Source organism: Eleutherodactylus coqui, chromosome 4 (assembly GCF_035609145.1).
Source record: "Eleutherodactylus coqui strain aEleCoq1 chromosome 4, aEleCoq1.hap1, whole genome shotgun sequence".
In the NCBI taxonomy this organism is placed as follows: Eukaryota; Metazoa; Chordata; class Amphibia; order Anura; family Eleutherodactylidae; genus Eleutherodactylus; species Eleutherodactylus coqui.
In genome coordinates this window covers 221,265,705-221,290,774 of record NC_089840.1, presented here as the reverse complement: position 1 = coordinate 221,290,774, position 25,070 = coordinate 221,265,705, and the positions used below count along the sequence as shown (strand labels likewise).

The 25,070-nt window shown below is 42.8% G+C and overlaps 1 protein-coding gene across 1 annotated transcript in view; it reads left to right on the top strand.

Moving 5' to 3' along the window:
- Positions 1-25,070, top strand: part of PCDH15 (protocadherin related 15) — a 1,187,477-nt gene that overhangs the window by 1,136,664 nt on the left and 25,743 nt on the right. Inside the window, exon 32 of the mRNA XM_066601652.1 lies at positions 21,043-21,064. Coding sequence (XP_066457749.1) covers positions 21,043-21,064 — 22 coding nt within the window. The remainder of the gene's footprint in view (positions 1-21,042; positions 21,065-25,070) is intronic.

Below are 25,070 nucleotides of genomic sequence, written 5' to 3'. Positions count from 1 at the left end.
CCCTCATGTCTATTTAGAAGTGCGTCTGCCATGAGGAGGAACCGCAGGCACACACTGCAGAGGTTGGCACGGCTAGGCAGCGACCCTCTTTAAAAGTGGCGGGGCGATAGCCCACAATGCTGTACAGAAGCAATGAGAAATAGAATCCTGTGCCACCGCCATCAGGAGCTGCACACGTGGGCATAGCAATGGGGAACCTATGTGCCACACACTATTCATTCTGTCAAGGTGTCTGCATGCCCCAGTCAGACCGCGGTTTTTAATTCATAGATACAGGCAGGTACAACTCCCTATTGTGAAGTCCCTGTGGACCCACAGCATGGGCAGCTCCCTGGAACCCACCGGCGGTACAAAAAAATATCCCATTGCATTGCCCAACACAGCTGAGGTAGTAATCTTGTGCTTAATGCAGGTGGGCTTCGGCCCACACTGCATGCCCCAGTCAGACTGGGGTTCTTTACAAGTGGAAACAGATGCATTTATAATTCCCTGTGGACCCACAGCATGGGTGGGTGCCAGGAAGCCACCGGCGGTACATAGAAATATCCCATTGCATTGCCCAACACAGCTGAGGTAGTAATGTCGTGCTTAATACAGGTGGGCTTCGGCCCACACTGCATGCCCCAGTCAGACTGGGGTTCTTTACAAGTGGACAGATGTAGGTTAAACTCCGTGTGCACCTACAGCATGGGTGGCTCCCTGGAACCCACCGGCGATACACAAAAATATCCCATTGCATTGCCCAACACAGCGGATGTAACGTCAGCTGTAATGCAGGTGGGCTAAAAATTCATTTGATTACACTGTAGGCGAGGGCCCACAAAAATTGCTGTATCAACAGTACTAATGTACATCAAAAAAATTGGCCATGCCCAACCAAGATGGCAGGTGAAACCCATTAATCGCTTTGGTTAATGTGGCTTAAGTGGTAACTAGGCCTGGAGGCAGCCCACTTTAACGAAAAATTGGTTCAAGTTAAAGTTTCAACGCTTTTAAGAGCATTGAAACATATAAAAATTGTTTAGAAAAATTATGAGTGAGCCTTGTGGCCCTAAGAAAAATTGCCCGTTCAGCGTGATTACGTGAAGTTTCACGAGGAGGAGCAGGAGGAGGAGGAGGAATATTAGACACAGATTGATGAAGCAGAAATGTCCCCGTTTTGGATGGTGAGAGAGAACGTAGCTTCCATCCACGGGTGCAGCCTACGTATTGCTTACGTATCGCTGCTGTCCGCTGGTGGAGAAGAGAAGTCTGGGGAAATCCAGGCTTTGTTCATCTTGATGAGTGTAAGCCTGTCGGCACTGTCGTTTGACAGGTGGGTATGCTTATCCGTGATGATTCCCCCAGCCACACTAAACACACTCTCTGACAAGACGCTAGCCGCAGGACAAGCAAGCACCTCCAGGACATACAGCGCGAGTTCAGGCCACGTGTCCAGCTTCGACACCCAGTAGTTGTAGGGGGCAGAGGCGTCACGGAGGACGGTCGTGCGATCGGCTACGTACTCCCTCACCATCCTTTTACAGTGCTCCCGTCGACTCAGCCTTGACTGGGGAGCGGTGACACAGTCTTGCTGGGGAGCCATAAAGCTGGCAAAGGCCTTGGAGAATGTTCCCCTTCCTGCGCTGTACATGCTGCCTGATCTCTGCGCCTCCCCTGCTACCTGGCCCTCGGAACTGCGCCTTCTGCCACTAGCGCTGTCGGATGGGAAGTTTACCATCAGTTTGTCCACCAGCGCCCTGTGGTATAGCAACACTCTCGAACCCCTTTCCTCTTCGGGAATGAGAGTGGGAAGGTTCTCCTTATAGCGTGGGTCGAGCAGTGTGTACACCCAGTAATCCGTAGTGGCCAGAATGCGTGTAACGCGAGGGTCACGAGAAAGGCATCCTAACATGAAGTCAGCCATGTGTGCCAGGGTACCTGTACGCAACACATGGCTGTCTTCACTAGGAAGATCACTTTCAGGATCCTCCTCCTCCTCCTCTTCCTCCTCCTCAGGCCATACACGCTGAAAGGATGACAGCCCAGCAGCATGTGTACCCTCACCAGTGGGCCAAGCTGTCTCTTCCCCCTCCTCCTCATCCTCCTCATGCTCCTCCTCCTCCTCCTCAACGCGCTGAGATATAGACAGGCGGGTGCTCTGACTATCCAGCGACATACTGTCTTCCCCCGGCTCTGTTTCCGAGCGCAAAGCGTCTGCCTTTATGCTTTGCAGGGAACTTCTCAAGATGCATAGCAGAGGAATGGTGACGCTAATGATTGCAGCATCGCCGCTCACCACCTGGGTAGACTCCTCAAATTTTCCAAGGACCTGGCAGATGGCTGCCAACCAGGGCTACTCTTCTGTAAATAATTGAGAAGGCTGACTCCCACTGCGCCGCGCAAGTTGGAGTTGGTATTCCACTATAGCTCTACGCTGCTCATAGAGTCTGGCCAACATGTGGAGCGTAGAGTTCCACTGTGTGGGCACGTCGCACAGCAGTCGGTGCACTGGCAGATTAAACCTATGTTGCAGTGTTTCCAGGGTGGCAGCGTGCGTGTGGGATTTGCGGAAATATGCGCAGAGCTGGCGCACCTTTCCGAGCAGGTATGACAAGTGGGGGTAGCTTTTCAGAAAGCGCTGAACCACCAAATTAAAGACATGGGCCAGGCATGGCACGTGCGTGAGGCTGCCGAGCTGCAGAGCCGCCACCAGCTTACGGCCGTTGTCACACACGACCATGCCCGGTTGGAGGCTCAGCGGCGCAAGCCAGTGGTCGGTCTGCTCTGTCAGACCCTGCAGCAGTTCGTGGGCCGTGTGCCTCTTCTCTCCTAAGCTGAGTAGTTTCAGCACAGCCTGCTGACGCTTGCCCACCGCTGTGCTGCCACGCCGCGTGACACCGACTGCTGGCGATGTGCTGCTGACCATCCTGATTGCGAGACAGAGGTTGCGTTGGAGGAGGAGGAGGAGGAGGAAGGTGCTTTAGTGGAGGAAGCATACACCGCCGCAGATACCACCACCGAGCTGGGGCCCGCAATTCTGGGGGTGGGTAGGACGTGAGCGGTCCCAGGCTCTGACTCTGTCCCAGCCTCCACTAAATTCACCCAATGTGCCGTCAGGGAGATATAGTGGCCCTGCCCGCCTGTGCTTGTCCACATGTCCGTTGTTAAGTGGACCTTGGCAGTAACCGCGTTGGTGAGGGCGCGTACAATGTTGCGGGAGACGTGGTCGTGCAGGGCTGGGACGGCACATCGGGAAAAGTAGTGGCGACTGGGAACCGAGTAGCGCGGGGCAGCCGCCGCCATCATGCTTTTGAAAGCCTCCGTTTCCACAAGCCTATACGGCAGCATCTCTAGGCTGATCAATTTTGCAATGTGCACGTTTAACGCTTGAGCGTGCGGGTGCGTGGCGTCGTAGTTGCGCTTGCGCTCAAACTGTGGCACTAGCGACGTCTGGACGCTGCGCTGAGAGACATTGCTGGATGGGGCCGAGGACAGCGGAGGTGAGGGTGTGGGTGCAGGCCAGGAGACGGTAGTGCCTGTGTCCTCAGAGGGGGGTTGGATCTCAGTGGCAGGTTGGGGCACAGGGGGAGAGGCAGTGGTGCAAACCGGAGGCGGTGAACGGGCATCGTCCCACCTTGTGGGGTGCTTGGCCATCATATGCCTGCGCATGCTGTTGGTGGTGCCTCCCCAGCTGATCTTGGCGCGACAAAGGTTGCACACCACTGTTCGTCGGTCGTCAGGCGTCTCTGTGAAAAACTGCCACACCGTAGAGCACCTTGACCTCTGCAGGGTGGCATGGCGCGAGGGGGCGCTTTGGGAAACAGTTGGTGGATTATTCGGTCTGGCCCTGCCTCTACCCCTGGCCACCGCACTGGCTCGGCCTGTGCCCACACCCTCACTTGGCCCTCCGCGTCCTCGGCCGCGTCCACATCCTCTAGGCCTACCCCTACCCCTCAGCATGCTGTATTACCAGTGATTTGATTTCCCAGGCAGGAAAGAAATTGGCGCAAGGCTGCACTCAACCGTAGCTGGTTGCGTCTGATTTTTGTACGTTGTCCACGCAGCACACACGTACACGGAGACCTTAGGACTGACACAGGCAGGCCAAATATAATTTTTTTCCTTTTTAGCTTAGGGAAGACCCCACTGCGTGTATTCAATGAAAAACAAGAAGTTTAATATCTGTGGTGTGGCCCTCAAAAAATGTCACACAAGTATAGTGTAGCAGAGTTATTAACTCTAGCAGAGCAGGTATTTGCCAGTCAGGAAAGACAATGGCGCTAGGCTGCAGTAAAGCGTAGCTGGCTGCGTCTGATTTTTGTACGTTGTACACGCAGCACACACGTACACGCAGACCTTAGGACTGACACAGGCAGGCCAAATATAATTTCTTTTCCTTTTTAGCTTAGGGAAGCACCCACTGCGTATATTCAATGAACAAGAAGTTTAATATCTGTGGTGTGGCCCTCAAAAAGTGTCACACAAGTATAGTGTAGCAGAGTTATTAACTCTAGCAGAGCAGGTATTTGCCAGTCAGGAAAGACAATGGCGCAAGCCTGCAGTAAAGCGTAGCTGGTTGCGTCTGATTTTTGTACGTTGTACACGCAGCACACACGTACACGGAGACCTTAGGACTGACACAGGCTGGCCAAATATAATTTTTTTCCTTTTTAGCAAAGGGAAGACCCCACTGCGTGTATTCAATGAATAATAAATGTCTTCTGGCCCTGCCTACACAATTATATCCCTGTAGTATTAATGCCGGGTGCAATGCTCTGCACAGCCGGTTTTGAGAAGAAAAAAAAATATGCAACACTGCTAACAGCAGCCTGGACAGTACTGCACACGGATAGAAGTGGCCCTCGAAAGGACCGTTGGGGTTCTTGAAGCCTACACTAACTCCTAACACTCTCCCTGCCTAACCCCCACTTCTGTCCCTATTGCTGGGCGCAATGCTCTGCAGATCCAATTTTGGACAAAAAAAAAAAAAATACTGTGCTAACACAGTACTGCACACTAGTAGATGTGGCTCTGAGAAGGGCCGTTGGGGTTCTTGAAGCCTACACTGACTCCTAACGCTCTCCCTACAGCAGCACCAGCAGCAGCACTTTCCCTCAGCTAACTCACAAGGCATGTGTGGCGAGCCGCGGGAGGGGCCGATTTTTATACTCGGGTGACATCTGATCTCCCCAGCCACTCACAGCAGGGGGGTGGTATAGGGCTTGAACGTCACAGGGGGAAGTTGTAATGCCTTCCCTGTCTTTCAATTGGCCAGAAAAGCACGCTAACGTCTCAGAGAGGAAACTGAAAGTAACCGGAACATCGCGTGGTACTCGTTACGAGTAACGAGCATCCCGAACACCCTAATATTCGCACGAATATCAAGCTCGGACGAGTACGTTCGCTCATCTCTAGTTAAGACCATATTTCTCTGTCTGTATTATGGGTGTATAAGGGACCGCAGGCAGCGAGTTTAGGACTTTCCCAGTTCTCTGGGTTGTTGGCTACCTGACGGATACAGGGCTTAGGAGTTGTCATTGCTGAACAAACAACACTTTAATAACTAAAGAACAGGAAATCAGTAACTTGTGACCCATTGGCCCGGGGTATCTCATTCTGTAAATAAAGTTGAGAGTCCATATGGATTGTTACTAATCAGAGTCACTGTACATCCAGATTTCCATATAATATGGGTTGAAGGGGCACAAAATAAGCTACTATTGAAAATCATACTTTCCCTCTATCATGATCTGTACAGCTCTAACATTCAGAGACGCACATAAATAATAGCATTTCCGCCATGACATGGTATCGAAAATTATAGTTATGTTGATTAAAAATCACAGCTTTATCTCTAATACATTTACTTCTGGCAAGTGCTTGGAAATGCTGTGCGTGTAATCAGTGGCTCCATTAGCTCCTTTGTGTAAAGCAATTTGTATTTCATTCTTGTCAGCCTATTTAAAATAATTTTTTTCTTCAGAATATGACTTTTCATTTTTATTTTTGGTTTTTAATATCACACAATGTAAAGTTCTATGGGCTACACTGGAGTCATGTAACATTGTTGTTATATCCTGTACTTCAGAGTGTTTCACAATCAATAGCTCCAGTAAGTTTATTTAAACAAGGTAATATTACTGCACAAAGCTGGCATTAAATCTTAACAATTAAATCTTAAGAAATATGTAGTAGCGTCACATATGTGTAAGGGTTCCACCTCCTCATCAGCAGCCATTATCAGCATTTCAAGAAGCATGAACTATATTAAAGAGTTTTATGCTCAGTGAATAATATGTAATTATTTTAGATTTGTGTTAACAGCTTTATTATACATACAGTTGCAATCAAAATTATTCAACTCCCATTACAAATTAGGTTTATTCTCAAATTTACAAACTTTAAGCTATTTTTCTTTGGAGCCAAACCAAAAACAATTTAAATAGTTTAACACAACTAATATAACAGTGGTTTCTCCAAATTCAACATAAAATGCCACTTTTAATGACTATCGTAGACTTAGAATCATTCAACGCCTTGAAGACAATGACTGAAAAAGCACATATTTGTTTTGTCTCAAGCACACCTGATGCAACTAATCAAGGGATTCATTAGTAGCATCAAGTGTGCTTGAGATAAAATGTACCAAATACCTGGACTGATTAGGGTTTTGTTGACTGTGATGTTTGATTGCATGTTAGAAATATGGCTAATGCACCATTTACATGGTACAACATGTCGGGCAAACAATGGAGACAGAATGGGCCAGGGAGCACTCTTCTTCCACCTGCCTCCATTCACTGTAAGCAGGCAGTCATTTAGAAGTGGACTACTGCTGTTTACACTGAATGGCTCATCGTTCAGTTTTCTACATGCAGAAACTGAACGACCGAACAACTCTTGTTCAGTCGCTGCATGCATTTACATGGTATGACTATCACTCAATTTCCACAGGAGCTTGAACAATTCTAAATGATAATAGTCTCATGTAAATGGCCCTTAAGTCAAGAGAGTGGTCCAAAAAGTTAAGAGAAGAGGTTATTGTCTTGTACAAATACGGATACAAAATACTCGCAAAGGCAATGGATGTTCATAGAGATACAGTTGGAAATGTAGTTTGCAAGTCTAAAGTTAAGGAAATACTAACTATACTACTTGAATGTGGTAGGAGGAAAAAGGTATCACTAGCTACCACCAGATTCCCGAGGAGGTAGGTGATTAAAAACCTCCAGTGTCTGCAAAAGATCTACAGCAAGATTTTGGTGGCAGCAGGTACTGAGGCTTCCATTTACATAGTAAGGTCATACTAAACCCTGAAGATCTTCATTCCCTAACCTCAAGATGTATATGTCTTCTGACAAAAAAAAGCACAAGAAAAGTCAGCTCCAATATGTTCGAAAGCATATAAATAAGCCACAAATGTTTTGTGACTCTGTTCTGTGGAGTGATGAAACAAAGATGGAACCTTTCAGGACTATGAATCAGCAATATATCTGAAGCAGGAAGAATGAAGCATATCATAAAAAAAATCCATTAAGTATACAAGAAGTGCCTTAGGGTGTACACCGGACCTGTTAACAATCATAAACACCAAAATTGCCCAAAGTTCAAGAAAAACCCTGTTTGAATACCGTCATTAACCCCTCAAAGACATGGATTATTTTGGCCATGAGGACGTAAAGATTTTTTGGGGATTTTCATCTTCAATTTTCAAAAGACATAACTTTTTTATTTCTCCGTTTATATGATCATACGAGGGCTTGTTTTATACGTGGCAAACTGTATTTTTATAGGTACCATTTTCGGTGTATATAACGTATTATAAAACTTTTATTATTTTTTGACAGCAGGAAGAGAAAATACATCAGTTCCGCTATTGCTTTAATTTTTTTCTTATTTTACAGCGTTAATCACACAGCATATTATTATTATTTTTACATTGCTGCATTCAAAGTTCCATAATTTTTTTATTTTTTCATGGACAGAGCTCTGTGATGGCTTGATTCTTGCATGATGAGCTGTAGATTTCATTTATATCATTTTATAGCACATGCGGCTTTTTATCACTTTTATTGTGTTTTTAGAGAGGTAAAAAGACCAAAATATGCATTTTGCCCCTGTTTTTAGGGGTTGCTTTTACGTTTTTTGCTGTGCAGGATAAATAGTATGTTCAATTTATTGTACAGGTTGTTATGGATACAATGATACCAAATATATGGGATTTCTAAAATTTTGAAACAAGTAATGCCTTACTGGGGACAGTAGTCTCATGTGTTTTAGCAATGGTGTCTTTTGTATTTTGAAGAAATGCGGGAAGTGTGCTGACAGGGGGGTCAACATTTTGTCTAAATAAATGCTTGCATTCTGGGTTACATATCGTTGCCCAATACTATTGGTCTGCTGGTATTAGGATAGTCTTTTTATGAAATTTAGGAATCAAATAAAAAGTTTATTTGATGGCAATGGTGGGGTGAGGGTTATAAATAAATTTGGATAATAGGTTATCAAGATGCGCTTGTTCTAATAGGCCACTCTCACGTGGGCCATTTTTTACAGCACTTAGCACAGTGTTTGAAACGCCGTAAAACGCCTCCATTGATTTCAATGGGGTTTCTCAGACAAGAGTTCAAGCAAACGGGTGGTTTTCGAACACTGACTGCTCTATTTAAGTGCGTTTCAGTGATTTTTAACACACCTCAACACTTATTGTAATGATGGGGTGCGTTTAAAATTGCTATTGAATGCGTTTAAAAATCTTACACGGACGTGTGCTCGGGTTCAGCCACTTGGAGGTCACTATACATGATGACTGCCCCATCATATCCCGCGAGACTTCACGCATAAGAATGGGGACACTCTTATTTTAATCGCTGCTATTTTACTGTCTGTAATATAATTTGTAAGTTTCTTGCCGATTATCTTGTAACATCATTTTTGTATTTCTCTGTAAATAAGCACTGCTCTTTTCTTTGAGAATTAAACTTTAAATTAATTAGTGAGCCTCGTCCATGTTAACACAAAACCATATTCTCCGAAGATTATATTAATAATTCATAGATCAGGTTCCAATTTACCGTTACAAAATTAGTGGTGGCAGCATTTTTGTATGCATATTGTAGAGATCTGGATCACGTTAGAATGGGTCAGGTGGGTGATTTGAGCTTTTGCTTTGCATGCGTGCAGAAGCCTGAGAAAGCTGGGTACAAATCAGCCTGTATTCTAACGACTGCCAGCTTGCAATACTGCAAAGTGTTTGAGGACAGAGGTGGAATTGATAGGTATCGTCCCTTCCCCTCTATCCTCTTGTCCAGTAAAGGACAAATTGGTTTACAGTGTAGGGCCAGGCGGATGGCTGTAGGTGATAGTCGCTTGTCCGGTTGACGTGCAAAGTCTCGGAAAGTTGACTACCAGTCATTCTACAATCTAAGGCCTTCCTTTCCCTCGCCTTGCCCTGCTACGTGACAGTCCCCTCTACTTAAAATCTCTACTTAAAATCTCAAATAATTTTTTTTTTTTACGCTGAAGGGTAATCTGCCTGGAATGTTGCTTTAAAAGCATTGACTCATCAGAGATAACCGCTTTGAAAATGTGAAAATGTGTCTGCCATAGCAGTTTTATACCCGAAACCCATGGTAAACAGCGGATCCTGATTGCCCGCCAGGCAATTGCTGCAGGGGAAATGTAGTACTACATAGCAGCCATTCAGATGAATAGCTATCCCTGTAATATAAGGATGGTTCCCATTCACCAGAATGGGAGCCAGTCATGCAGAGTGACTGTTCATTATGGCTTATAGGGAGATACCAGGCATTGGACAGCCCACTGATGAACATATCCCCTAATAGGGTATAGGAGCAGTAGTTGTCTTTATGAGCTAACTCCTTTAATTGAAGAATTAAACCACTACTGTACCAGCAATACATGATTACCTGAAGAGGCTGTCCCAAGACAGCAATCTTTGTCCATATTCACTATTAGAACATTTGGTTGGAAGTCATGGAAGATGGTTCCTAATTCTTCTAATACTAATATATGCTAATAAGGAATGCTGCTCTTTAAGAACAATTCTCAATCTGATGGATCTGGCATGTCTATCCATTACATGAATGGCCATTCATTTGAATGACTATCATGTAATGCTATATTTTCACTACAACTGCAGCTGTGGCTTTCCCCAGTGATAATGACTGATCGCCTGGGTTGAGAGAAGTTGGACTCACCATGGCTATCAATTGATCTATGTGTTGAGTGGTCTTTGCCCTTGAGATAAAGCAAGGGTTGTAAATTGAGTTATCATGATACCCAATCATGTTAACGATTAATACATCTGTGTAGGTGAGCTTTTCATTTCTTAAGATATGTCTTAAAGAGTTCTGGTCAATATGTCCCTGAACGTACATCTAACATAAGGTGTGTGCTGTATAAGCATCAGTCTAGATGTAAGAAGATTTGTCATAGGACAAATTATTAGATTTTTCTTAGGTGCCTTATGATGTATGTATGTGATTATTACTGCACCCATTGAATAGCCTCCAAACTCTAATTTTGGGGCAATTGAAACAAATATGCTTTGTGCTAAGCAGCATGTCCTTCTCAAGTATTTATTAAGAAACTAGCATACTGACACTGTTCATGTGAAGACAGCATATCCCTAGGGACCAATTAGCCAATTGGACAGCAAGTTATGCAGTGATAGAATAGCAAGTTTTTAGTTGTATAAGGCATTACAAAGGATCTGCCACTGGACAGTTATCAACCCAATGAAAAGTTCTCTAAACTTATTGTAATAGAATACATGAAGTAACTCCTATTGGCTGTGGGGCCACATATATGGCATCAGGATGCTATGAGCTAACACATGTGACATACAAGGATATTCCTCTATGACCAATGGGTCTTCCATGTTGGAGAGAGGTTCCTCTATGTGCAGCATCCTGTCATGTGCTGCATCAGGCCCACAGGCTCGGCCTGAAGTGTTGCAGCCTATGGCTGAGACACTTCTTTTTTCCACTAGACATCAGTGCTACTGAGGTATCCCCACTGACCATTGGATGATAGATGGTTGTTCACCTGGCATCCTTTGTACCCAACTTGGGTTTCTCTTGTGGATTCTCACATCATCATCCTTGGTGAGGACATTTCTATTAATGTTATTACACACATTGCTGGGAAAGAGAGTGAACTGTATTAAGAACTTCTTTTATGAAATTATTATAGCCTTCAAACTCAGGGTAAGCTAAAACTTTGTTGTTTAACTCTGCAATATTTGGTTATAAGAATCGTACCTCCGAAATTGCAGATACAAGTTTGTTTTCATGGTTTAATAAATAGTTTGAGTAGCATCAAGAGGACTGAAGTATGCTTCATCGTGAGCCACTTTCTTCTACGCTGCAAGCCTGCAATTGAGCCAATTTCAGGCCTATGGACCTGCAGCAGAGTTGCGTGATCACATATTTGACATGACTCCATGGGAAGAAGATAACACTTCCCATCCTATTGGCAGCACCCGAAAGAGGCAAGCTGAGATCAGGCCCCTATCTCCCCAACCTAGGAGAGCCCCGGACAACAAGATGCCTTCCTTTCATCCTATCCAATGATCCATGCAGAATAATTCACTGTTTGATTAACACCAACCTTCAGACACTTATATATGAAGAGCACTTAGCTTTAGCAAGCCCTGGAACAGAAGATCAAGGGTCTTTATAGCAGGTGATGTGGTGTCCACTGACACTCTTTTGTATGGCACATAACAGTCATGTCACACATCCTCTTTAAAATAATATACAAGTAAAAACTTTCTTTTGTTTCATAGCTTGCTACATAACTGCATGTGAGTTGATTTTTGTGATAGAAACAGCTTGAGACAGAAAATTCTGATGTTTTAGCTAAGAGGAAACTCCACAAGCCTAGCTTCATAAGAAAAAACATAAAAGAAAACACATGGTGACACATTCATGAGTAGGTAACAAAGATCCACAATGTACAGTAGCAACGTAATTACAATGCATGTCTTAATATAAGTGTTTAAGTGATACTTTGGCTATATTGTATCTGTAAAGGATATGCTGTGAGCAAAGAGATAATTGTAATTATATTCTTTTTTGTTGCCATTTCCTGACTTTTCCATCTTGTTGGTAGACACAGACATTTTAGAACCGGTTGTTTTAAATATAAATGAAACAAATCTTCCCAAAATAGCCAGCAGCTGAAAACCAGCTGCATTCGACGTTGTGCTGCCCTTGTTCCTCCAGTAGCTAACATGGGTTCTAGTGAAGCATTTAATTTAACAATTTGTACAGCTTTTACATTTCAAGTAATGGTTTAGTGAGTTTCTGCTAGCGATTTCTGTTGCAAAACATTTACATGTTGGATCCTCTAGAAATAAAATGCCAAATGTCTCTTGCTTTTAGGGCAATTATGACATTTTGTCCCCTAACGAGAAGAAAAATAAAAGTTGTACTGAAAATCAGGATTTTATTTCTGATATAAATGTTGTAAACCTAAAGTTTAGTTAAAAACTAATTTTTAAAATTAGATGCAAATGACGGAAAACAATAAAAACAAAAATAGCTTACCTGTCCTCAACCCCAGCAATCCAGTGCTTCATCCCCGCAATTCTGATGGTCTATGTTGACAGTGGAGGTCAAGTGACCATTGCTTGCCAATCAAAGGCTGTAGCATCACTGTTATGAACTCATGGCACCAAAGATTTAAGTGCTGACCCCAAGAGAACAGGTGGTGACAGTGCAGTCTCTGACTGGCAGTCAGTGGTCACCTCACTTTCGCTTTTAATAGAGGCCATCAGAATCCCAGGGCTGCTGGTGCTATAGACCAGTGTTCCCCATCTCCAGTCCTCAGGGACCGCCAACAGGTCATATTTTTTGGATTTCCTCAGTGTTGCACAGGTGATGTAATTATTGTCAGCGCCTCAGACATTGCCACAGGTGTTCTTACTATAGGATATCCTGAAAACATGACCTGTTGGTGGTCCCTGAGGACTGAAGTTGAGGACCCCTGCTATAGACAGGTAAGTACCCTTTGTTTTATTGTTTTCAGTCATTTGGATCTAATTTTAAAAATTTGTTTTACTGGGCAGCCCCTTTAAAGTATACCCACACATCCAAGTTACTTCTTAATAAGCTGTGTTTCTATACATGAGGAATAACTATTTCTGACCATTATATAACTTGTATTCTGCATTTTTTCTGCAGTTTTCCCTTTACAAGCTGTACAGCTAATTTTTAATTGCCCTTATTCTGGTGAGAGGAGAATGCTTCTATGATGTCTCTATGCACTCCATGCATGCTCTTTTCTCTGTGACACACACATAACTGCATAATATAGAGCATCATACAGAAGTACTGAGCAGTAGAGATGAGAGTTGGGCAGGGCCCAACTTGGGCATATGCACCAAATCTGAGTGACTCCTAAGAAGTCTCTTCAGCATGGTTGTCCAGTTATCAGACAGTGAGGAGGTAAAGAATGAGTTTGACATTATATATTGCGTTGTTTGTAACTTGTAACTTTAAAAACAGGTTGAATACACGGGAGAACAGCAACTTTTTAGAGAAAAATATGGGACAATAGGAGGCAGAGCACAACTTCCATAACAGCATTATTAGCCAACACAGCTAATTTTTGATGATCTCTTGCAGCACCATTCTTCACAAAGCATGTCTTTTATTCCTTCACAGCGCAGTCAACTGCTCAAAGCTGATTCTTATTTCATTATGTTTTACTGCTAAGCACACTATCTTAAGGCCCATTTACATGCAACGATTATAGCTCAATATTAGTTAAAACGATGGCATATGAGCACTAATCATTGCGTGTAAACACTGCCATTGTTCACTCTTCGGGTGAACAATGATTTTAAGGTGAACTTAAAATCTGTCATTCAGCAGGAGAGAGATAACAGGGACTGCACGCTGTGTTCTGCACGGGAGTAGGAGATTACATTGTATTCTGCTGACAGCCCATGCGAAAACAGTGGAGCTGTGTGCAGAGCTCAAAACACATGCCGTGCTCTGCAAACAGCTCCCATAGGCCCTTTTACGTGCAAATGAAGATGATAAAGTGTTAATGGACATTAGTGTTCATTAACACTTAATGTAAAACTATCGCTAAAACTGTTAATCTTACAAATGATTGAAACACTGGTGTAACTATAGGGGATGCAGGGGATGCGTTTACAGCCAGGCCCAGGAGCCTCAGGGGGCTGTCTCTCTTCTCCATATAGGGAGCCAAGTACTATGAATAAAGTGTTATAGTTGGGGGCCCTGTGACAGGTTTTGAATTGGGGCCCAGGAGCTTCAAGTTATGCCTCTGTATTAAGGGCTTAAGAGAAGTTGGGGGCCCCAAGATAAACCTTTGAACCCGGGGCCATGAGCCTTTAACTACGCCCCTGGTTTGAAAGATTGTCTTTGCATGTAAATGGGCCTTTATATAGCTTCTCCTGGGGCCACCCATTTTCAGTTACTCCTACTGCCTCCCTGGGAAGCCATACTTCTATCTCCAATACCATGACCACCATCTTTAAAGTAACAGGCCATAATAAAAGAACATGGTATACACATCTCCATACATTGACTGCTATTGCAGTACAGGATTAGAAAGACATGGCTCCTTTCTTCCAAACACAGCTACACGCTTTTCCATGGGTCGTGTTATTGCAGCTTAGCTTCCCATTCGCTTAAATGGAGCTGAGACATAATCCATGAACAGGTGTGACACTGTTTCTAGAAAAAAGCAGCCATGTTTTTGTAATCCTATATAAACCTTTTAAATCCAAGCTAGTTTTAAATTCCCCATGTATCAAAGAGGTTTAATCAATATGGTTCCGCAGAGGAACTTGAGTGCAGCTGTCATTTTCTAAACTGCGTTGGACGCACAAAATTGTGACTAGATTTTTATGGATGATGATTCCATTGCCTCAGGCAGTTTAAATACATGATGCCCAAAATGTTGTGATTTGCAGTATATTAATTGCAGCTCCTTAGAATATGTTCATTAGGTGAATTGCAACTAGTGAAGGTCAATCTATAAACTTGCTGCAGGGAAACATGAAAAAAATTATTTTTCCCCGCAGCTTCCCAGCAGCCGAAGAACAATTTGTTGCAGCAGGAATTTTTTAGCTAAAATAAATGTATTACTGTATTTCCAAAACAGACCTACAATTTAAAGGGAACCTGTCAGTAGAAAAATTGTTTAAAAACCGCCACCATAGGGTTATGCAGGGCACACATGGTTGTACACAAAAGGAGACTGTTAGCTTCACTAGAAATTCTTACTTTGAAGGTTGCGCCTCCAGTATGCAAATGTGCTGTGTTGAATCAAAGAGGCAGTGCCATCATCCCTGGGAGTCAGCACATCACAGCAGAAACCTAGTCTCTTCTCTCATTTCCCACCCTCCCTCTGTGTTGACATCAGTGTTAGTAGTGCTAAAATATTGCAAACATACAGTGTACTCCTGGGTTTTGTCAGGAATCTAAACTTGGGCCCTTCTGTTGGTTGGGGCCCTAACCAAACTCCGTAACATGAGTATCCAGCCACACATTATGTAGATGCCACGCCATCTCTGTGGCTGGCCTCCGCCACTTCAGCTTTACTACAATCCCACACAATGGCACTGCTCTTGGTGCTTTATGTTAGGTCCCTCGTACTTGCTGATGACACTGGTAACACGCTGTTTCTCTTGGTGTTCTTAAGCTGTGATGCATTAGGTGTCTCAAGCTCACATAACAACTGGAGGTGTAGCCTCTCCCATCCATGTCAATGAAGAGGGCAGGATTGTTTCTCAGCATTCCCAAGCACTCAAATGAATGACCATCCCTTTCGGTGGAAGCAGAGAGCTCCTCCATTACCCGACACAAGGGCTCAATCCTGCCAGAATGGGAACTGCTAATTCAAAGTGGCTTTTTGTTTTGGCTCATGGAGTGAGGTCCTGAGTAGGAGACCCACTTTTATGATCTCCATATGCCCAAGTTGGATATATGGATAGGGCTGGCTTGTCTTTATGAGACAACTGCATTAAGACTTTGCTTGTACCTGAATCTTAAACATCAAACAGAAAATTGAGGCCTTGAGCAATTGCTCATAATAGCCAAAGTAATATAAGGTGTAATATCTATAGTGCAAGTTAGTAAAGTAAAGAAGAATAGTTATGGGCCAAATCTCCAACAATTTTTCTGTACCATTTTTTTTAAAGTTCCAAAATAGTATTTATTTTAATCACAAACAATTTGTGTGATACATTTAGGTCCTGGGCAGTTTGCCTGATCTAATAGAATGAGCATGAACAATAGCCTGTAAGCCAGCATGTCGCGCTACATGTAACCATGTGACTGGCACCATGTAGAAGCTTTATATATGTGGAAATATAATACTAAGCAGCCATCCCCTCATGTATGTTAGACCTGTGAGTAGTTGTTCATCAGTAGATTGCATCTGTGCGAACTTCCTGTATAGAGCAGCATTATTGCCTGTTTGCATGCTGCTAAGAGCTGAAAAGTCTGATCTATCAAAGTAATACATTATTTATTCCACACGGTGAACGTCATCAGAGAAAAAAATACACAACCGCAGAATTTAACTTTTTTGGTCATTGCATCTTAAACTTGGAAGGGACCTCTAGGGTCATTGGGTCTAGCCCAATGACCCTGCTCAATGCAGAATTCACTAAATCATCCCAGACAGATCTCTGTCCAGCCTTTGTTTGAAGACTTCCATTGAAGGAGTATTCACCACCTCTCATGGCAACTTGCTCCACTCATTGATCACCCTCACTGTCAAAAAGCTTTTTCTAATATCTAATCTGTTTCTGCTCTTTTTAACTTTCATCCCATTGCTTCTAGTCTATCATTGTGCAAATAGGAATAGGGAAGATCTGCCTGCCCTGTGACAGCCCTTCAGATATTTGTAGATAGCTATTCTATTAAGTCTCCTAACAGGCTTCTTTTTTGCAAGCAAATCATTTTCATATTCTTTAACCGTTCCTCATAGAACATGGTTTGCAGATCGCTCACCATCTTGGTAACTCTTCTCCTCACTTGTTCAAGTTTGTCAATGTTTTCTTTAAATTGTGGTACCCAGAACTGGACACAGTATTCCAGATGAGGTCTGACCACGGAAGAGTAGAGGGGGATAATTACCTCACGTGATCTAGACTCTATGCTTCTCTTAATACATCCCAGAATTGTGTTTTTTGCAGATGTATCACACTGTTGACTCATGTTCAGTCTGTGATTTATTAGTATACCCAAGTCTTTTTCACGTGCTGCTTTTTTGCTAAATTCCTCACATTCTCTATGTGCTTTTTTCATTTTCTTGCCCAGATGTAGGGCTTTGCCTTTCTACCTGTTAAATACCATTCTATTGTTTGCAGCCCACTGTTCCAGCTTGTGTAGCTCTTTTTAAATCCTCTTTCTCTTCTCTAGTGTTAGCGATTCCTCTCAGCTTTGTGTCATCTACAAATTTGATCAGTTTCCACTCAATTCCCTCATCTAGATCATTTATGAAAATGTTGAACAAGAATGGGCCCAGGACAGAGCTTTGTGGTACTCCATTTGGGACTTTCTTCCAATTGGATATACAGACATTTATAACAATTCTTTGAGTATGATCACTAAGCCAGTTGTGAATCTACCTAACCATTGTCTTGTTGATCCCATATTTGGTAATTGTTTTCCAATATGGATGGTATGAGATGCTTTGTAAAAGTCAAGATATACTATATCTGCTGCATTTCCCTGAATAACCCAGTGAGCGTTTCAGTCATAGAAGAAAATTTGATTTCTATGGCATTACTTTTTAGCCACTAACCCATGCTGGCTCTGGTTAATTACTTTATTTTAATCCAAGTACTTGCATATATGTTGTTTAATAATTTGTTTGAAGATCTTTCCCTGGATAGAAGTCAGGCTCACAGGTCTGTAGTTTCCTGGGTCCACCTTATTCCCTTTTTTGGAGATAAGTACAACATTTGCACTTCTCCAATCTTCTGGGACTTCTCCTGTTCTTCAGGAATTTTCAGCAATTATGGCAAGTGGTTCAGCAATTACCTCAGCTACTTCCTTTAGTACCCTAGGATGTTTTTCATCTGGACCTGCAGACTTGAATTCATTTGTTAGCTAATTGTTCCCTCACTATTTCTATGCTTATAGATAGCCTGGATTATTTATTCCTCCAACAGCTCAGGAAAGATCAGCTGATGTTACATTTACATACTGAGAGAAAACAGATACAAACTAGTCATTTAAATTTTCGCCTTCTCACTCTATCTCCAAGAAAAACCTTAATAAAAAGTGATCAGAGCATATGTAAAAGTCCAATCTCTTAAACTAACTCATTATCGAAAACAATTCATAATGCAAGAATTCAGTTTTTCTGGTCACCCTGTCACCAAGAAAAGATTTAAAAAAAACGATTGACAAATCATATGGACTTTAAAATACTAATACAAACTATAGGATGTCCTACCAAAAACGAGCCCTCACACAGCTATCTTGATGGAAAAATAAAGTTATGCCTGTCAAAAGATAGCAGCAGAAAATAATTTATTTTTTTCCCCAAAAATATCATATTTTTTAAAAGTGGTAAAGCAAAAATAAAACTATATAAATTTGGTACGGTGGTAATCATACTGTCTTACAGAATAAAATGATCATGTAATTTTTGCCACAGTGTGTATGCCATGAAAACAAAAAACACCTTCTCCCCCCCCCCCCCCCCCCAAAGATAGTGGAATTGCATTTTGTTTCCATTTCACTCTATTTTGAAATTTTTTAAAGCTTTTTAGTACAGTAAATGGTGTCGTTAAAAAGAACACAACTTACCCCACAAAAAACAAGCTCTCAAATAGCTGTCAATAGATAAGTAAAAGAGCTTTGATTTTTAGAAAAGGAGGAGAAAAAAAATGAAAGTGAAAAAAGGGCTGTGTCCTTAAGGGGTTAACTATTATAACTTCTTTGTTTAAGGTCTTTTTTACTTTCATGTCAAACTATTTTGCAATCTAGATTTGAACTCAATTTCTACATCTGTAGACTCTAATTATTATCCACTGGCATATAAGATGTAAGGTTGTATACACCATTTTTCTTTATAAGACTTTGTAACTAGAGATGAGCTAGCGTACTCGGAAAAGCACTACTCGCTCGAGTAATTTGCTTTATCCGAGTATCGCTGTGCTCGTCCCTGAAGATTCGGGTGCCGGCACGGAGCGGGGAGCTGCAGGGGAGAGCGGGGAGGAACGGAGGTAAGATCTTTCTCTCCCTCTCTCCCGCCCGCTCTCCCCTGCTCCCCGCTGCGACTCACCTGTCAGCCGCAGCGGCACCCGAATCTTCAGACCAGAGCACAGCGATACTCGGATAAAGCAAATTACTCGAGCGAGTAGTGCTTTTCCGAGTACGCTCGCTCATCTCTATTTGTAACCTTTATTTTGAAAATTTTTTAAAAATTCTGGGAATTAACAAAAAAATTGTTGTACTTCTCATCTTCTAACTACGGTACATACAACTAGCCTGGAATTATCAAAGTTATATACTTCTAACCAAAGACTGTTATTAAAGGGAACTCATCGAATCCAGGAATGTAGTTTTTACAATCTGCAACTTCCCATTCTTGTGGTGTCACCTGTGGAAGTTGGTGGCAGCAGACTCTTCTCTGCAGCTGTGTGCATAGACTCCCAAAGAGGACATTATACATATGCACAGAGACTCCTCTTTGCAGACTGTGCTTGCACACACAGTAGTCTCTATGGGAGTGTGCATGCACTACTGCAAAAATGAGTCTGCTAGTGCCAACTTCCACAGGTGACAGCTCAGGAACAGGGTGCAGGGGAGTATAAAAATTACATCCTCAGACTCCTTGGAATCCGCATTATGAGCAGCATAACCTAGTTTATGGAGCTTATAGCTGGCAATATGTTCCCTTTAAAAAAAAATGTTTCCGGTCCCATTGAAAGGACTGCAAATTAATTTTCACATTAACAATCGTGTTAATATTCATAATAATGATAATTTACTGTGTACTATTCCCATAAATTAGTATGACTTACTATAACTGTAGCAAGCGAGGGCAGGGAGCAGCTTGGTTCACAGTGGCTATTATTCTGACTCACATCCAGCTACACTATAATGAAGAATATGGTGGGGGAATTTGGTGTTCGGTGCTGGTCTCTGCTCCTGGAGGGCGGCATAGCGGTATTGCATGGGGCAGGTTCCCCATAGTGGAAAGGAACTCCAGGAATAAGCAAAAACTTACTTTAATTGCAGTTCCAGGCAAATAAGGAAGTGCCCCATGCAGTCCATGTTCATATATATGGATTTCAGAGTTTGGAAACTGGAGATACCGCTTTTCTGCCAATGTATTTCTTATATCTGGCAGCTTTCCTTTTTCCCCTTAGACTCAGGGATGAAGCTGTGGGTAGCTGTCCTTTAACCAGCTATCTCCTCTTCTGGCTCATCTTCTTCCTTCACCAACCTCCTTCTCTACACCTACTCTCTAAACTCTCTAGAACTAACCAGTTATATTTATAAACTTTTGGGTCCTCCCTGCGGCATAAAGCTGAGGGGCTACATGAATGCTGAGGAATACTGAATTACTGGGCTACTCTGTTCCTCTGATTAGAACTCCAATCACCAACTCCATTTTAGTAGTTTTCAGTATAGTAAATGGAATCACCACAGCAATAAACAGTTTGAACACTATTTTCTCCAGCATTATTTCAACTCCTTTGTAGTGACAAGTCTAACCACACAGTAGAAGCCAGGGGCATAACTATAGAGGATGCAGGGGATGCGGTTGCACCCGGGCCCAGGAGACTTATGGGGCCCATAAGGCCTCTTTTCTCCATACAGGGAAGCCAGTACTATGAATAAAGCATTATAGTTGGGGACCCTGTTACAGGTTTAGCATTGGGGCCCAGAAGCTCCCAGTTACGTCTCTGGTAAAAGCACCTGACGGTTCTGATTTGTATAGAAAAAAAGATAATTTTGTCATTTTTTAAGGTCTCCTCTTTGTATCAACACGTTGTTTACTCATTCTTTCTCTATTTGATTGCAGGAGAGGATACGCACATCAAGAGGTATGATTCATGTTTCCAATGCCATTTTATAAATTTTAGTACATTACAAAATTCTTGCTATTATTATGCTGTTTTGCAGAGTAACATTATTCTCATTGCATTTGCCGCCTTGCTGATCCTTCCTGTCTTTTAACCATCAGTTTTGCAATTACAGCATAATACAGGACGGTGGTAATATCACGTTCCACAATATGCTAAAATATCAGCCAAATGTGTTTTTTTCTATGGCTTTTGTTTTCTTTCTTTACTAAAATACTTAATGTACGATAACTGTAATTGAAGGGCTTTACTGAACTATTCTAGTGCTTTCATGTGATGCAGTGTCACATTTGTCACTACTGAGAGGGGTCATGTCTATTGATTTTTTAAACACTGAATATTTTTTTGTAATGTATTACTCTTTAGGTAAAGTAGAACACAGTCCACAGCACTGATATACGGGGTGATTCAGAAAGAATTATGCACGGGCAGATTTGTCTTGCAGAATCCGCAGGGGGCACCCACTTGGAAGATACGCAATTCAAGACGCCCATTGGGAAGCATGGGCATCCACACCTGAATTAAAGCATGCAGATTTCTTTTGCGATTCCTTTGGTCCGGAAAACAAATTGCAGCATGCTCCATTTCAGTACGGTTCCCACATGGATGGCTTCCATTGAAGTCAATGGAAGCCATCCGATCCATGGCCCGTCTTCAGCTGACACTGCAGATGGGCTGCGGATCCCATAGGAAAGCAGAAGTAAAAAAAAAAACAAAACTGTACTGCGCATATGCACCGGTGAGCCGGCTGGCACTTACGCAGACATCCACAGTGCAGAAAAAAGAGACCTGGACAGGTACGTGTCCTTGGACATGAGGCTTAAAGCTGATTACTTCATGAATGAGTTGACAGCCAGAATGACAATAAAGCCTAAAAGAACTCCTCAAGTTTTTATTGCACTCCACAAATGTTGAATGTGGGCACCACAAATGTCACTCGATGACCTAAAGCAATGCTTCTCCGTTGCAGTGGAGTCAATTACAGAGGACACGCCGGGACAGATCTAGGCAGAACTAGACTGACTTAACATTTGCCATATCATTAACGGTACCCACATGGAATATCTGTAAGGTGCATTAAAAACTCTAAGGGTTCTTCATGTCATTCTGGCTGTTGTATGTCAGTTCCTGTATGAAGAAATGAGCTTTACATGCACTATTCTTTTTGAATCACCCTGTATAGAGGTTGGAACTGGATTAGGGTCCCACTCCTAAAAATACCAAGCAGAGCTCCACACACAATGTCTTGTCTTTTGAATGATCTTAAAAGCAATCCACGAGTGATGTTTCAATCCAGAGGACCTCAATCAAACATTGAGAATACGTAGAAGAGAAAAGATTTGTAGATGAATAGCGTCCGCTTGGAGAACGGGACTAGAGACGATGAAACCTCAGTTGCTATGATGCAAATGTGTGGATTGACTTTGATAAAAATCACAGCATTCAAAAGACTTGATGTTGTGTATGTAGTTCCATTTGGTGTTAGTCTTTATGTAATGCTGGGTATTACAGCATTCAAGCTCAGTTTGGGTTTCCGTTTTTTTTGCTCCATTATATGAGCATGAAAACAGTTTCCTGTCTAGCCTATATGTCCTATGACAGAATAGAATGGTGACAGTTGGACTCCACTGACTTTAAAGGGGCTATGCCAGGATTACAAGTTCGCCCCAGTGACATCAGAATGACTGAAGCACTGGCTAAGTATGTGTAGCTGTCACGCCATTAATGTCAATGTGGCTGATGGAAATACCTGAGCACTTGCCATTCAACTATCTCCAGCAGTCTCATTGAAACTGAATGGATCTGCAGTGTGCTTGTGTGACTAGGGCACCATTCAGTCTCCTCCTTATTGCAAGGTGCGCAGTAAGTCCATGCAGAGGCGTAACTTAAAGCTTCTGGGCCCCAATGCAAAATCTGTAACAGGGCCCCCAACTATAATGCTTTATTCATAGTACTGGGCTCCATATGTGGAGAAGAGGAGCCTTATGGACCCCCTAAGGCTCCTGGACCCAGGTGCAACCGCATCCCCTATGTTTACGGCCGTGGTCTCAACAGCGATCCCACTAGATTCTGAGAATGGGGATCCTGAAGATCCCCAAATGAATGGAGCAGAACTCATGCATGCACCTTATGGCTCCATTCATTTCAATGGGGATACAAGAGATTGTCAAGTGCTTCTAGATGTCAATTTCTGATGCTCCCATTGAAATGAATGGATCGGCATCGTGCAAGCACGAGATTTGCTCTGTTCTTGTGGGGACCTTTGCAACCCCCTTTCACGAGATCTGTAGGGTTCCAGAGGATAGATGGCCACCAGTCATATAGTTATTCCCTATCCCATGAATAGAGGATAAGCTTATAACTTAGCACAACCCCTGTAACAGTAATACAACTTACCCCAGCATCATTTATGCTCTTAGAACTGAGTGGATGGCTAAATATTAAAGTGCTCCATCAGATCTCCCATAGTGCCTCCCTGAGGGTATAAAAGCATAGAAGCAGAGATGCTAAGCCCGGGGATATATCAATTTCTATCATTTGAAAGTGGTGATGAGCCTCAGAGAGGCCCATGAATTCAGCGATCAATGTGCTGAGAAGCAGGATTCACAGGCTTTTAAAAAAAATTTGTGGGGTATGTAAAATTTTTAGGCATCACATTAGTGTTCCATTTATATCAGATTTTTAAAATGGCAAATTGTTTATTTTTTACATTTTTTCATGCCATTCAACAATAAAAACACGTTAAGTTGTATTTCTTCTGCACCTACACTCTCCATTGCACGGTTCTACATGTTGAAAAAGGCATTTAAATGAAGCCATAGGGTTCCTGGCGTTTCTGGAATTTAAAACAATGACAGGCTTAAAATGGTGCAAAATAAAGAAAAAATACATATTCACTAGAGTTGAGCGAGTACCTGCCCGCTTGGAGCAAACGGTTCGGGTGCTGGCGCGGGGGAGCAGTGAGTAGCGGCAGTCAGCAGGGGGCAGCGGGGGGGGGAGAGAGGGAGAGAGAGAGCTCCTCTCCATTCCTCCCCGCTCTCCCCCGCAGCTCCCTGCCCGCCACCGACACCCAAATCTTTTCTCTCGAGCGGGCAGGTACTCACTAAGGGCAATGCTCACTTGAGCAGTTGCCCTTAGCGAGTATGCTCGCTCATCACTTATATTCACCTATCTCGGCCACTCCCCATCCAGCACTGGAACCTGATGCTCGCTGCTCGGAACCCTGGAGAAGCAGACTGGCGGTTATGTACTATTCATTGTGCATGTGACCACTCAGCCAATTACAGGCTTCAATGGGGATTTTTCATAGCTGCTGAACCCTGTGATTGGATGAGTGGTCATGTGCACAATTGACGGCACATGACTGCCCACCAGCTTCTTCCAGGTTCTGAGTGGTGGGCACTGGGACTCTAGCATTGGATAGTGAGCCACTGGAGTAGGTTGGTGTGTGTGTGTGTGTGTGTGTGTGTGTGTGTGTGTGTATATATATATATATATATATATATATATATATATAAAACACAATTTTACGCCTGTCTTTTTTTTATGTTTTGGAGAACCCATTTAATGTGTCAAATAGAGATCTCTTTGGTCTTCGTCTCGCAAGGTTTCCGCCCCGTTAGTCTTTTTAGCTCGATAGAAAAGAGTGGAAGACACGTTTCTATCCAGCTATAAAGACTCACAGGGAATTAAACACTATGGTTCGGTCTCAATCCTGCAATGGAGAAGAGAAGTAAGAGTAAATTTAAGTGTGAAAATAGCCTTAGTCTTATAGTCCAGGTTATTGTGCTTACAGGAATACCAAATATGTTTTTATTGTCTTTTCCCAATATTTTGTTTCGTATGTATTGTCTGTTCCTTATTTTATACTACGTATTCATACAAATACATAGTTATTAGTCGCCTTTCAGCCGTCTTTTTTCTAAAGTGACTAACCCCAATTTTGATAATCTCTCTGGGTATTGTA